Source organism: Acyrthosiphon pisum, chromosome A1 (genome assembly GCF_005508785.2).
Source record: "Acyrthosiphon pisum isolate AL4f chromosome A1, pea_aphid_22Mar2018_4r6ur, whole genome shotgun sequence".
Taxonomy (NCBI): Eukaryota; Metazoa; Arthropoda; class Insecta; order Hemiptera; family Aphididae; genus Acyrthosiphon; species Acyrthosiphon pisum.
Window position 1 is genome coordinate 92,927,972 of NC_042494.1, and position 15,564 is coordinate 92,943,535.

Consider the following 15,564-nt stretch of genomic DNA (forward strand, 5'->3'; position numbering starts at 1 on the left):
GCGGACTTGTCAATATAAAAGGACTCAAATGTCCACACGTATCAAAATTTGTCAAATCCAACACATCCGAAGACATTGATTCCGTAACACTACTCCCCATTATTAAAAAACAGTTCAAATTTTATTCTTATACAATTAAATAGTGTTAGTACAACAATATCTGTAAGAATACTGGTGCCTGTTAGTACCAGGTATTGTTGAATCAATAACTTTGAGGTTAAGAGCAACATACAGAAGGGCTGTACCTAAACAAGAGACATAACATTTAAATATTCTTAAAACATATAAAAAACTATTTTATTTTATAAATAATATAATAAATACAAATATCATACTTAAAAAGTTTTAAATTACATTTTTGTTTTTTTTTGGGGGGGGGGACTGAAAGATGAAAGGGACAAATAAGCATTATTTAAGTATATTAATGAAGTTAAAATGAAATAAAATAACAAACTAAAATCTAAAAAACTATAATAATTGCATATAAATGTTACATTTATGGTATATTTCTGGTAGGAAATGTTTTTGTTTATGGATGACTAGAGCTGAATCTGAAACATTTAAGTGATCATAATATTTATAGAAACTTTTCATTTAAGTAGCTATGTTCATGATAAAGTTACCACTTTTTTGTCTTAAAAGATTAAATAGGGAATAAAATGATTAGTATTCTGGAACACATAAATATTTACATGAATACCTAAAGTGCTTTTGAAATTATTTCAAACAAAACTCAATAAAACAAAGATACAATAAAAGTAGTATAATTTAAATTGTGCCATTTGGTAACGCTCCATTGATGTCATCTATTTTGGTATTTGAATCATCATCTAGTGTAATTTCGTCACTAGAAGAACTACGAATGTCTCCATCCATCTGAAATCAAATAATATTTTATTTAAATACAAACATTTAAGAAATGAGAGATTGTAATTAAATACTGTATAACTACATACTTTTCCAGAATTCCACGAAAGATATGCAATTCTCAAAATTAAGTGTGTCCAATAAAGATGGAGACCAAGTAAAAGAAACAGTAGTCCATTGAATATGTAATAAGCTGGGAACATTTGGTTTACCACTTGGGGCGCATTGACTGACGTACTATAGTCAAAATATAAACAAAAATTATGATTAATATTGATTACACAGATATATTAAGAACAACTAATATAAGACTAACCTGTATAAAATCCAAAAAGGGAATAGACCAATTCTGGTGAACAGCCAGACAAAAATGAATACTACTGAAATGAAGTCACATAATTTTTGATATTTGGCATATTTGGCCATTTTTGCAAACTATAATAAAAAATGACTGATTTAAATATATATTCCAAAATTTAAGCAAAGCTAGGAACAAATTGTTTTAATAGTAGTATTAAATATATAAATATTTTTGAGTAGATTTTACAAAAGTTTGATGTAATTTAATCAGAGGTCAATCATATCATGTGCTTAGGTTAAGCTACCTATATTATTTTTGTCATATATACTACTACTAATTAAATTCATATTTTCATCAGATTTGTACAGATATATTCCTGAACTTCAATCATTTCATTTTACAGCTAGATAAAATAACTTGGCATCACTTCACATCCCCTTCACTATATCCTTCATACAATTGAGTCTTTAAAAAATAATAGTCAGTGTAACAATAAAATGGCTGAATTATTTCTCTATTAGGCTTTATTTAAACTATAATATATTCACTATATAAAATAATACATTGTGTTGTACTTATTAAAAAATTATATTTAAATTAATTATGTCGGTAATTTCAAATTATTGGTTTGTATGACGTACTTAGTAATAGTCATTATTTCATAGTAGATATACCATTGAATTGTTCTACAAAACGAAACACCAGTTGGTTATCTTTATTTCTCACACATACAAAATGCCATATTTATAAGGTAGATAACGACGGTGGAGGGCATTTATTGAAAGAGATAGAAACCATGAGTATAATAATATGTTTGTAAGGAATGTATTAAATCCTAATCTATTAAAAAGAAATCATAAATATTCAATTTGTAACAGCATATTATAGTTAATAATATTAATTAGAAATTTTTTATGAGGTAATACTCAGAAACGAAGAGGTTATGTATGTGATGCCCTCCGAAATGTTATTTTATTTGTTTAATAGGCGATAAATAATGTAATTTACTTCTAATAATCTATGAGCCAGATCTACATGCTGCAAGGGACCAAAACAAAGATAACAGGCCATGTTTGAACATCTCTTAATAATGTGTTATAACCAATAACAATTACAGGCACATAATATATAACTCACTATGGTAGCTATGTGGGATAGTTGCTTTATTTTTTAATTGACATCCTCCTCATAAATATTTAAAATAGGTAGGAGTTAAACTTTGGTATATAATTTTCAAAATAAGTGTTGAATATTTCTGTTTGTAAGAAAATATATCATTACCTATTTAGCTTATCGAGTAATCTAACTATTAAGTATTAACATTTACTAATGAAATAAAACAATTTTTGAAACAAAATACTTTTTAACTACCAATATAATATAATATATATTTTTTTTACTTTACATCATGAACATAATTATTATATCAGACATTTCTTATCTACAATCTCATGAATTGAATATTATTAATAATTGGAAATTCGTATTTTCTTAAGAAACCTTTCACTAGATTTTTTTATATTTGTTTTTCGCACGTGTGTGAAAGAAACAAATGTTCTTATTAATCATTAATTCATGAAAAATCAAAAATATTAAATGTGCCAAGTAGGTACCTTATTATATATTATATTATAAGCGTTATAAAATGTATATTATAAAATGTTCATAAACAATTGTTGTTAATTCCTCATAATTTTTTTTTCATTCCAGTTTTAACAACCTATGAAGAAAATTTTTTTAAATTTTCAAGTATTTTAACCCAAGATAAATTTGTTAATCAATTTTTAAAGAAAAAAATCAAAAAAATCGATGATTGTTTATATTAAATAACTCAGTCAGAACATTTTGAAAATTTTACCTTGTATAGAAAATGCTAATATAAACCTTTTATGAAAATTTCAATTATCTAAGGTTATTAGATTTTGGTTTATATCAAAATAACAATACTAGTTTTGCTAAAACTAGTTATGCGTAAAAATTTCCATAATTTCCATTTTTTTCTCCCTAATCATTAAGAAAAGAACTTGGAATTTTTTTCATTCGAGTGTTTTGACACCCTCAAATACAAACTATATTAACATTTCTATCAGAAAAAGTGTTAAAGATTGAAGCAATTTAACTGTTAAAAAAAATCCCTGTGTCATTATAAGATCAATAAATTAATAATTGCTCAGAATTTAAAATGAATAGTTTTATTTTCAATAAATATTTAGATAATCACAATAGGTAGCCTGTGTAGTTTTGTATTTACTGTAATAAATAAGTTGGAGTACAAAAAATAAACAATCTCACTGTGGAGCACTTTTATAATCAGAAATGTCATAAATTGTTATTATAGAGGTAATCATATTTGCAACAATTATATGACTCAAGCATGCATGAAACCTATACAATAAAAATGAATATATTGTGTAACATACAACAACAAAATTTTAAGCACACTGTTATCTTTATGCACTGCAGTGTGTATATCAATAATTTTTATGGATCACATTTAATTTTAGGGAACAGTTATAATTTTATTGATGACAAATTCAATAAATATATCTCAAAGAAAACCAAACTATTAAAAATAAGTGTCCAACTAACATTTATTTACTGGCCTGCCAACTGCATGAATAATCCGAAAATGAACTATTTATATTATCTTGATTATTATTTTAAGTATGTTCAAGTACACGTCATATAGAATTCTAAATGCAATATAAAACAAAACTACAATTTTTTTTTAATTAACTAAATTTAAATTACTCTTTTCACTTTTCTAAACAACGGTGTGCCGTTAATTAAAAACTTGCACTGATATACTATGTTCATTGCATTTCTATTTTTTTGATAGATCTAAATATTATTAGAATATTTAAAACTACAAGTTTGCTTTACCCGGAAATATGATTAACTGAAATGAAACACAATTGACAGAATAAATATTGAATCACACAGTAAAGTGGTAAAAGTTTTTAAATAACTTTTAAAAATACTACTTATGCTTTTTGTACTCTAAAATGTAGCATAACATACACTAATACTATTTACTAACATTATTTTTTTGGCTCATAATCTTTGTCTCTATTTTTTACAAAATGGCTGTTTGTGTTTTGGATTCTGATCAGAACATAAGAGTTACTAATTTTCTTATTTTCAAAAAAAAAAAAAAAACGTTTATGTATTGTTAAATTGTTCAAAATGTTTATTTAGCACCTCTTAAGATTACAAATTAAATACATTTTTTAATTGTCTCAAATCAAAAAAAATGTTTATGAAATAAAAGTAAGTACCTTTTTACAGGAAATCTTTTAATATTTTAAAGTAAACCAATCTTAGCTTGCTTTTATTTAAAATGCTATCATTACTACTGTTTTTTAACATTATTTTAACTTATCCTACAAATATGATATTTTCATATTGTAATTTTCAGTTTGCATAAGTACATGAAACATTCAGAAAAATTATTTGCAACTATTTTTCCTAAATAATATTTGTTTTTTAGTAGTAAATTGGTATCAGTCCAATTATAAAAATATTTTTATATTTTTTAAATATCCTAAAAATCACAATATTATATTATCGAGGTTAAAATAATTATTTTTTCTATCATTATTTTTAAAATACAACAATGAATAATATAATCTACAATCTTAGTTTTGGTCTATTAAATTGATATGAAACTATAACCTTCAAAAATTGACATTTGTTAATATGTAACAAATGAAATATAATATAATAGATGAACTGATATTTTCAAATCAGACAAATCCCAATCATATTTGAACATAATAATGTGACCTCTAACATAATTTAATTAAACAAATAATATTTTATACTTTTAATTTAAAACGTGTAGAAAAGGTTTATCTTTATTATTTGACCTATGATTCTGAGTTTTAAAATTGATTTTTCAACTCTATTTCTTTAATTTTGTAATTATTATTAACATTATTATTCAACTTTTATTTTATTTCATATGATAAAACACAACACTTATACACAATAGGAAAAATAATATTATTCATTACCTCAAGGAAAATATCGCCACAATCATGTGTTAAAAGCACAAGAGTCCCAATTCTATGGAAATTACATATCCATGAAAAAGATAACAAGCATATAGTACATATATGATGGACAAACATTTGCCAAAAATCTTTACGTTTGACATCAAAAAATTGAGAAACAGCTAATGCCCAATAAAATGATAATGACATCATATAGTACCACCATGTATCTCTTGTGACACCCTGAAAAGAAAGTAAAAAGATATTAATAAATATGATATTAATTGTACTGACAAATATTTGTATTGGTATATTTACACCCAATGAAATAAAGGATTTTTACCTGGTGTGGATATCCAATCCAACAATAATCTATATTCAATAACCATGGTTTATTCCATAAGAACACAAGACCGTAGTGGAACGAAAATGTGTAATAGAAACATCTCCAACTGAAAAGGATATAACCAAAGCATTTTTTAAAGCAAAAAATAATGAAAATTATTCAATATAAATCTAATATAAAATGCTCATTTTGTTAGTTGAGTAAAAATTAAAACATTAATATTTTTAGTATAATAAATAGTAATATCATCAAAGTATTTGATTAAATGTACACCAAATAACTACATAACGAACTACATAATAAATTATGTAAAAGTGAGTTTTAAATACATTTTAAAAATTAAATTATACAATTTATAGACTAGGTACCTAGTATATAAATTATAAATACATAAATACTGAATCACTATTTTCTTTTAACTTATAATAATTAATAATAGACAAGAAGTGATACTATTTTTATGATGCAGGTTTTTGATACAACACTTTTTTTAGGACACCATACACTTGCTATTTAAGGAGTTTGATATAGGCAATTTAATGTAATTTTTAAAAAAATTATGGCTTCCTATTAATGTCATGTAACAATTAAAACATTATTATTTTTAATACAGTAATATTTAATAGATATTTATTTAACTCAGTACCAATATTATTAGATATGACAGACAAATTTAAAATAAAACTGTTGACATATTAACTTTTATAATCTGTGAATAAATACATTGGTATTAATTGTTTTGTAGTTATCATTAATTACTAATTAGGAGTTTAGAATTTAAATTTAATCAATCAAAAGTATTCATACTTAATTAAATATTAACAATTATAGGTAGGTATGTTGATAATGTTTAATGATTTTTCATTTATACCAACCACTGTAAAAAAAAAATGTGAGTAAAAACATTTATGTTAACATTCAAAAACTAGGTACCTATAGTAATTTAAGTAAATTGTTATAAGTAGTTATTATTTGTTTGTATTAAGCATACACATTTCATGTACCAATATTAGAAGGAATAAAAAAAAGTTCAAAATGTTTAATCATTATTGGGTAGAAAATTAACATTTTACTAAGGTTGATTGATTTTAATCAAAAACTATGGAGAAATAAAAGCAAATACCTATTTGAGCATTTTTTTTTATGAAATCTTAACAACTTGGATTAACAGAGCACAGAAATTACTATTTAAATGATAATTGTCATAGTTTAATTAAAAGTAAATACATAAAAACATAAGATGAAGCACTCAAGTATCTACATTCATTTTTTTTTAAACAACATTTAATTCATCATAATTGAATAATTCTTTTGATTTTTTGAATGAAAACATACACTTTTAATTTCATTAAATTTCAGAATATTTGTCGGATCAGTTTGACACGTCCTAATAATCTCATTATAATTTATAAACTGCGGAGTAGTGGCACAGACGCCACAGAGAAACCCCGAAAAATTATGCTCTGTTCATTTAATTACTTTAAATGCCTAAAACTTGATAACTACTCGTTCAAAATTCTATTTTTATACATCAAAATACATTGCTATAATTTGGGAAGGTGGGCCAAACGAGTAAATTAGAATCACTGATTGGACAGCCTTTAAAGTTGTAACTCTTAGAATGCCGTTCTTACAATGTCCGGTAAAGTGTTGATTAAAACTAACCGACTGATAACAGATTTTATTACCAGCAGAATTCGGCCAGTTAAGTGTCAGTTAACTTTAACCGGACATTGTAAGAACGGCCTTAAGCCTTTCTTGATTTATGTCTCGCTTTACATATTATAATATTAAAATATAATTTGTTTAATTATATAGTAAACTATTCAATACTTATACAATACAGTTACATAACCTATTTTCATGCTTAATTTTTGTTTGTCTGTCATGCTATACTGTTAAATATTTGAATAGAAAATATTTAAATGGCTTCACTTATTCATTAACATGTTTTAAAGGTTTTTTTTAACTAACCAAACAAACGTAAAATCTGTAATAATTTAAAACTTAAATAAATCAATATATTATGTTAAGATTTAAAGCTAATTAAATTTTTTTATATGAATAGTACCTAAGTATTAAAAGGATGTAAGCGCACTATTTGTTTTCTCTATCTGACCAATGAGTAACATACCAAATTTGCTTTCAGCAGAACCACTATTGTTTTGTTAACTTTAGTATTTGAGGGAATTGACTTATTATCAAATTTAAAGTTAAAAACTTTATGTGTGTCCCTTCGTTGGCTTTTTATTGTTAATCCAAATTTAAAGCTACATAAGAGAATTTTTAAATTGTAACATTATTGTATATACAAAATGCACATAACTAGCATGAAAATGTAAATATTGTTAAAAAGTTAAACGTACAACATAAATAATATTCCTAAATTTAAGCTTGATAATAGGTAGATAAAACTACTCTAATATTAAAGCCAACAACACAAGATTGGTTCGACTAAAAGAGAAATATGCTATGTTGCGCATGAAAAAATAAACTGTGTACTGACAAAGAAAATTTTTATAGAATTTATAAACTAGTAGTATTTTATGAGCAATAAATATATATTATAGGTATAGGTAGGTATATCTAAAAAATAATTAGATAGGTAATCATTGTTGTAAAATAATAAACTGAACGTTATAACCACCATCATTACCAAATAATTATAATTGAAAACAGACATAATCAAATAAAAAATAATAATATTTATGAAGTTATCTTAAAACTTTATGGTCTACATTTTTATGATGAAATAATATAACTGAAAAATAAACTAAATAGAAAAAAGGTACCTATAATACAAGTTAAAATACAATTAGTTGACAGAAAATAACTAATATAGTAATAAATTTAATTAACATATATACGGTCTAATTCTTTTAGCATGAATCAGAAAATATCTATTTTAATGTATTTTTTATGAGTCCAATGTCTTTTATTGTATATTTAAATAATATTAGCTTTGAATTCCAAATAGTAGTTAGGTTAGTTTATTTCAAACAAATTTTGGTTTCAATGTGGCTTTCAATTTTTTTAATTTAATTGGGTCTATGTGTTTTTCCAATCATTCAGTTTATTATAGTGGATCATTGTATTTACCTTAATTTGCTATAGATAAATTATCTCGTAAATTATGAATTATTACTTATATAACTTCTTCTACATATTTAATAAAATTAAAATTAAAGAATAATAGGTATATTTTTTATGTCAAATAGTCAATTTGTACCAAAACTCTAATGAAAAGTAAACATCAGTGATGTAGAAAACATACTAAAAATAATTTTTAATTATCTTTTTTTTTTTTTAATGCAGGTGTTGTTGATCAATGTCAGCATTATGTTAGTGTATTTCTCTATATTACACACTGTTTTTATTAAATAATATATTTTACATACAATTGTGAGTTGAATTTACCTATAAGGCTATAATCTGTTTTAGTATTTGAGAATCCAAAGGTTAGTCTTTGGTCTTAGTTTCAACAAACAAAAGAAACAATACCTAGATCTATTGATGTATAATAGGTACAATAGAAAAAAATATGAAATACTTTCAAATTGTGTACCTAATACCTATATTATGAAGTCAACAAAATTCTTTAAACCAACAAGTTGGAAAATGTACAGGAGCTTACTAAATCCATATCTTAACATAATGAATGCATTAATACCAGGTGATTCTCAAGCTATGGACAAGGAATTGTAGTAGGGTTAACCATTAGTCATCATCCCACATTATTTAGTGGCTCACAACTAAATACACTCGACAATTTAAGTTGTACCATTGTTACTGTGCCACACAGTTATTTGATTACAGATAAGCAACATATAGAGACTTGTAAACGAACACAAACATCAATCAGTCGCAAGAGGTTAGGTTTTTTTGTTTGTTTATATAAATTGTTTGAAAGACGTTACCTGCTTCTCGCAGAATTTTATGAGGGTCGAAGGCTTGTCCTGTGCTCGCCTCAGTCTCAACCATCGTTCTACTTGTCGCTCGCTCCAATCGAGCCTCTTGGCCAGGCCCACCACCTCCTTGTGATTCCACTTGCTGTTCCGCGCAAATGTTTCCTCTAGCAAGTCATTGTTCGGGACCTTTTTTGGTTTGGTGCTCTTGATGCCCAGCGACAGGCCAAACGGCGAAAAACAATATCTGAAAGAGAGGAACGCCTTAGGGGTAGGGGAAAAAATAAGCGGAAACCGCCGACCGTGGTCCAAAAGGAACACACTCCCCCCTCACCCTAAAGTTCAACTCACTTTTCGAGTAGGTATCTTATGAGCAACACGACGACGGCCATGGGCAACGGGTAGATCAAGTGCCGGTGGTCGGTGTACTGAACCCGTTCGTTGGGTTCCAGGTCGGACCACTTGGTGTTCGGCGGCAGCCAGATGTCCGGCGACCAGAAGGCATCGATCAGCGGCCGGAACACGGACATCGCACGACTGACGGGTATTGGCCAATGGGTACCGGCGGCCGGTGTGTCGGTCGACTGTCCACAGCCCCACAAGTCGTAGGATAGTGGAGATACAACTAACTGGGGACGACCACTGTGGTCATCGTAATATAGCCAATAATCGAACAAACCGCCGCAGACGCTACGCGCGAACCAACTGCGCGCGACGCCGGACGTTCGGTCCTATTTATACAACAACGCACGAGGACAGCGGCGGCGGCGGCGGCGCACGCGATTGTCGTTGTCGTTGTTGGTGTCGTCGTCGTCGTTATCCGTCATGGAACGGATCGAAATCGCAAGTCGGTTGTCACTGTTGTCAGTGCCGAATCAATCGACGATCGATGCCGGGGTAGCGCCGGGTGGCCGAACGGACGTTGTCGGGTATGGGCGGTTAAATCGCCACTCCAACTTTCAACGACCGATGCGATGCGTTGCGGTGCGGTGCGGTGCAACGAACCCGAGGGCCGAGGTGGCGCGACTCGTGTGCAGTGTGCACCGTGGTTTACGGTGATAGTGTTATGTAACGGGCGGGTGGCTTGTGCGTGTGCGTGTGGCCATGTGTAGGACGTGGGTCGCGTGTGCGTGAGGTTTCTGCCGTGTGCGTAAAAAATAAAACGTAAAAAGATGTAACGAAATGATAAACGAACATTACTGCCATTGGCGTACGATGCGTGAACGGGTGGTGACGAAAAGTGGTTGACGTGCGGCGGAGGTGTGGGGAAACCGGCAGGCCTGACGTAGTTGGTTGGCTTTACCGGCACGGACGACTGGCCGAGGTGGATGATCTCACCGATAAGCAATGATGTCGGTAATAAAAAAAAATAATAATAATAATATTATAATGATATTGAATATTGGTAAATAACGGTATAATTTAGCAGATGAAATTCATCTGCTTATTTCTGTGGTAATTGTATTGTATGACGTTTGGAGTGTTGTGAGACATTACAAGTGCTTTTTGAAATAAACGAATATTTTTTCATAAAAATTGTGTCACAGTATTTTATATTGGTGCAATAATGATTAGAAAATGTGTAAATCATAATATTTTTCAAACTCAAACGAAATTTTCGAAAACCGAAACTGACGATAAATGATCCATGAGCACGAATAAAAATATTTTAAACCGCGGGTTGACCGGCGGGTAATCAACAATCATGATATCACCGCAGAATAGATTATAATGTGTGATTGTTCATATTATCTCTTGTCTATTATGTGATATCATAATCATAGCCGGACAATCCGATTTTTCAGTTTTTCTCCGATTTCTGTATCCTGCCGGATACCTCAAATTCCTGCAACTGTAAACGGAATACGGATGTCCGTTTAGCAAACTAAATTATAGGTATTATAATATTGTAGAACTCAAGGATTGGGATAGGTATTGTTGTTGAATAAATTAATCATCTCGTAGCTTGTAAAATATAATTGTAACTCTGAATTTGATTCCAGATTAGTAGTAATTGACAATTAATATGAGCAAGTTCAAAGTAACGTCGGATTTCGTAATTAATGCGTTGTGCACTGTGACTATTGGCGCCGGTACTATCGAATATTGTTCTAACATAATATTTAATAGTTATCATGTCAAATACTTAAAAGAAGCAAACAAGTACGTTACTGCAAAATATAGTCATCTCAATATTTTTATTTATCAATTTTTGAGTGTTCGTGTTTAGAAACTCGCTAGACCAAATCGGTTTAACATTATCCCACACCGGTATAATGAATCATGTAAATGGTAAACATCCCTGTGCGTTTGTTTCACACTCCAGTTAAGCCTAGCAAATTTCTTGTGGGTCATTAATTAAATAAAATGTGCTTGAAAAATATAACGTTTGCTTGTCGATTTTTTAACCAATACAATAAATGTTATAGTTTCGGAATTTAAAATCAAAACCAAAATAATAAATGCCATGTAAATGTGTAATCAACATCTTAGTGTTTTGAATATGAAAAAAAAAAATGTGTAAGCTATCAACAAGCTTCTCTCACAATTCTTAACTTCATTTTCATTTCAATTCCTCGACGTTATTGTCAAAATTATGGCCTTTTAAAATAACTTTTTTTACATCTTGAATAAAACATATAAATTTTACAATTTAATCATTGATATTCAATATACCTACCTAACTTTTAAAAATATTATTAAAAATACTCTAATAATATACTAAATAAATTTAACAACTTGGCTGGCTGCATAAGGTTATTCAGAAACTTCAATTGCCTGCCATGAGAATTCTTACATTCTTATTTTTTACTTATTAACTTTTTATTACTACATATATTATAACATTTTAAAAATTGTATGAAATCATTTTTTGTTTTGATAAACTTAATAAAAATGTATGAACCGTTTTTTATTATTGAAAAATAGGTATAATGTGGTCAAAAAGACGAATAACATAATATACACGGTCGCAACTAACATTGTATTAAATATGTTACTCGATAGTTATTTTTTTTATATCAAAACTAAATACATGTTTAATTATTTTTCAGAAATAATCAACCTGTTCCATTAAGTGAATCTCTTAAAAAACGACACGACGATGTGATTCAAGATTTTAAGTTAACAGATTTCAAAAAAGCTTTTGTAAAACCATTTACAGCTAAAGGCATTAATCCAGTGAATGTTGGTTGTTTAAATACTCGCATGGGTAGTTATATAGGAATTCCAACCATTTATGATCTTAACTCCGTAGATGATATTTCAATCCTAAATATTGCAGATTTAAACCTACAAGTATAAAATCAATTATTTTTATAATATATACCAAGAGTATTCGTATGTTATTAATTTTTTTCTTTTCAGAAACAATATACAAAACTTATAAACGACAAGTCTGAGTTTGGTCAACAATTTCTGAAGTCATTAATCCTTAGTGAAGCTGCTAAAAAATATAGTATTGCCAGAGAATTGATGCTTACAGACAGTCATCGAATATTTATTAAATCTGTTTTATCTTCTGTAGTATTAATGCCAATGTATGCTTTGGGAAGTTACGTATATAACGGATTGCCTCCTAATCCAGCTAGAGTTAGGATGTTAGCACTTTTTTTATTAAGTAATATAGGAGTATTATTATGGTTTTTTACACGCACTGCTATTGAGAATTTTTATCAAAAAAAAGCTGATGAAAAAGTATGTGATATCGGGGAAGAATACATTAAGGGTGGAATAGAGTATTATGAAAAATTAATTCAAAGAAATCTAGCTTTAAGAAACATTTTACCTGATGGTGAAAACATGTATTCTAAAGAAGGAGATCAAATTGAATTTATTTCAGAATTATCTGAATTACCCATTACATACAGAAAAAGGTATCTTGAAAATAGATTGAAAAAATTAATAAATGAAAACAAAGAAACTTTAACATAATTTGATTAAATATGTCAATACTGTTTTTGGTTAATTAGTTAAAATAAAACTATTCAATTTTTGCTTAGAAGAATATAGTCTTTAGACATTTTATTATGTTCTTTGTTTTGAAACCATGTTTACAATATTTTCTAGATGATATTAAATTTTACTATTAAACTTTGATCATAGATAATTTTAACTGTAAATGGAAAGACTTATTTTTATTAATATGCAATATAATTTTTTTAATTATACTTTGGTATTAATTAGTGACATGCATAGGCGGAGCCACGGGGCGTGCAGGGTATGCAGCTGCACGCCCTGAAGGCTGCTTTAATTCAAGTTTAAAATTAATTCATAAAAGTAAAATCTATGACGATTAATTTGGCTGAAATCTAATGATCATTATAAATACTAATCATTATATTTGTTCTTAACAATGTATTTTCCATGTATTCATTTTCCAAGCTAAGACAGTTCCTAACCGTATTTTTTCTATATACTATAATTCAAAATAATAAATATAATTTCTGTCATTTTCAATTTTTTCAAATTAATTTTTTTTTTTAGAATTAAATGATTATATTCTATAACAAAAATACTGCCAATCGCTGGAGGAATTAAACTGCGCTAACATTCGGTATATTATTTAAAATTAATAAAAATTTGAAATTTTGTTTTAAAAGCTTGAATAATAAATAAGCAAATAATTAAATAAAAAGCTTACAATTTCTAAATAACAACTAATTATTGTGACTTATAAAATATCTGAAAATGGGAATTTTAGGGATAACCCCTCCCCCCCATAAATTGTGGTGGGCTGATTTAGATTCTGCATACGCTAAACAATTCTTCTGGCTCCGTCTATGGTGACATGAGAGGAAATATTTAACTAGGTACTATTAAAATAATTTGACTGCTTCTTGTATAGTTATTAGTTGTTTTAAGAAAAGGATATATTTTACTTTAAATGTTATGTACCATGTAATAGTTATTTATCATAATTTAATATTTGAGCAAAATATTACATTGACATTAAAGAAATAAGTTAAGAGAACGCCACACTGACATTTTTTGTCTCTGTTTTACATGTGTGTAACCTATGAAATGTACAGTAGTAAGCAGTTCATATTTAATATGAGAATTCATTATAATTTCAGAATTATTTTTTGATATTTTAATTTTAGAGCGAATTATGAGTATTTTTAAATTGTTATAAGTTATAACCGACATTCTGACATAATTATAACTCTCTTCAATTAAAATGTAATTAATAAAACCAAATATGGAATAGTCTAACGCAAATTTGCCATGTTATGCATGTGAAACAGAGACAACAGATTATAGCCAAATTCTCTTCAGTGGTATATGAAAAAATATTTTAATGTGAATAATAAATCATGGTATCATACTATTAAAAACATTTGACTTCATGGAAACTGTAAAATATTAACTATATTTTTGTATCAATGCTAATTGCTAATTACTCAATTTTATTAACTACCTAAATAAGGTTAATTTGGAGGTATACAAAAATTATATAGCTTTAGTTATTACACAACTTTTTTTTTAATGTATTGCTTGTGCTACAAATCGGTAATCTTATGTGTGATCTATCAGGTAAACTATATCAAAAAGTGATTTACCATACATAGGTTATCAAATCACCAGTTAAGTAAAGTTTTCGTAAGTATAGTACCAAAATTAAAAAAATTAAATTTCATCTATTCTGTTAAGGTACTAATAAATGTTTAGTCCCACTAAAGTAGTGGACTTTTGTAGTTTAATTCTATGGGTTAACCGTCGCTGTTATTGTTGAGATTTGATGAAATTGTATTTTTGTGAATTATTATGGTTTTTAAAATAATAAATAATGATAAATTCTTATAATTTTTTTTTAATGTTTGAAAAGTGATTCCATTTATTTTAATTATTCTGATTGTGTCACCGACACGATACAAGATTTACTATTTATGTATATCCATAGAATAGATATACCGGGTGATTCTTTTATCTTGGAACACTCATTATTTCAGAAAGTATAGATTTTTTTGAAAATATTTTTTTACATAGTTTCAAGTCGCTTATAAAACAATGTTTTTCTTAAAAAAATATATTTTTTATCCTTATAACTTTTTAAGTTTTTTAATTTTTTGAATGACAAAATTGGGTTTTAATTTTATATTCCAAAGCAGAATATTTTTCTTAGTATTTTGATACATGAAAATCGAATTT

General features: G+C 27.7%; 2 protein-coding genes across 5 annotated transcripts; one reads left to right on the top strand and one right to left on the bottom strand.

The window, feature by feature from the left end:
• Positions 1–275: 275 nt before the first annotated feature.
• LOC100164476 (longevity assurance factor 1 (lag1)-like) lies at positions 276–10,321 on the bottom strand. 2 transcript variants are annotated; one of them, NM_001162157.1, is given in 8 exon segments: positions 701–876; positions 957–1,104; positions 1,184–1,302; positions 5,185–5,406; positions 5,507–5,615; positions 9,427–9,430; positions 9,432–9,661; positions 9,766–10,121. In NM_001162157.1, coding segments are annotated over 8 exon segments (1,119 nt in total). In that variant the 5' UTR covers positions 9,945–10,121; the 3' UTR covers positions 701–768.
• Positions 10,322–10,450: 129 nt separating this feature from the next.
• Positions 10,451–15,219, top strand: LOC100167185 (transmembrane protein 177). 3 transcript variants are annotated; one of them, XM_003242538.3, is made up of 4 exons: positions 10,451–10,770; positions 11,418–11,577; positions 12,468–12,711; positions 12,781–15,219. In XM_003242538.3, exons 2-4 carry the CDS (start codon positions 11,441–11,443, stop codon positions 13,345–13,347), a joined length of 948 nt encoding a protein of 315 aa, XP_003242586.1. In that variant the 5' UTR covers positions 10,451–10,770; positions 11,418–11,440; the 3' UTR covers positions 13,348–15,219. The 3 variants fall into 3 exon arrangements, with proteins under 3 accessions (XP_003242586.1, XP_003242585.1, XP_001947318.2); XM_003242537.4 differs by lacking the exon at positions 10,451–10,770 and adding an exon at positions 10,889–11,310; XM_001947283.5 differs by lacking the exon at positions 10,451–10,770 and adding an exon at positions 10,890–11,346.
• Positions 15,220–15,564: the final 345 nt, after the last annotated feature.

Excerpts from the sequence above, each read along its gene's own strand:
- LOC100164476 (XM_008181990.3), bottom strand. The coding sequence starts at position 9,944 with ATGTCCGTGTTCCGGCCGCTGATCGATGCCTTCTGGTCGCCGGACATC. Across the intron at positions 1,105-1,183 it reads CCTTTTTGGATTTTATACAG|TACGTCAGTCAATGCGCCCC; the intron begins GTTAGTCTTATA and ends TTTTGACTATAG. Across the intron at positions 877-956 it reads TTTCGTGGAATTCTGGAAAA|ATGGATGGAGACATTCGTAG; the intron begins GTATGTAGTTAT and ends ATTTGATTTCAG.
- LOC100167185 (XM_003242538.3), top strand. The coding sequence starts at position 11,441 with ATGAGCAAGTTCAAAGTAACGTCGGATTTCGTAATTAATGCGTTGTGC. Across the intron at positions 11,578-12,467 it reads TACTTAAAAGAAGCAAACAA|AAATAATCAACCTGTTCCAT; the intron begins GTACGTTACTGC and ends ATTATTTTTCAG. Across the intron at positions 12,712-12,780 it reads TTGCAGATTTAAACCTACAA|AAACAATATACAAAACTTAT; the intron begins GTATAAAATCAA and ends TTTTCTTTTCAG.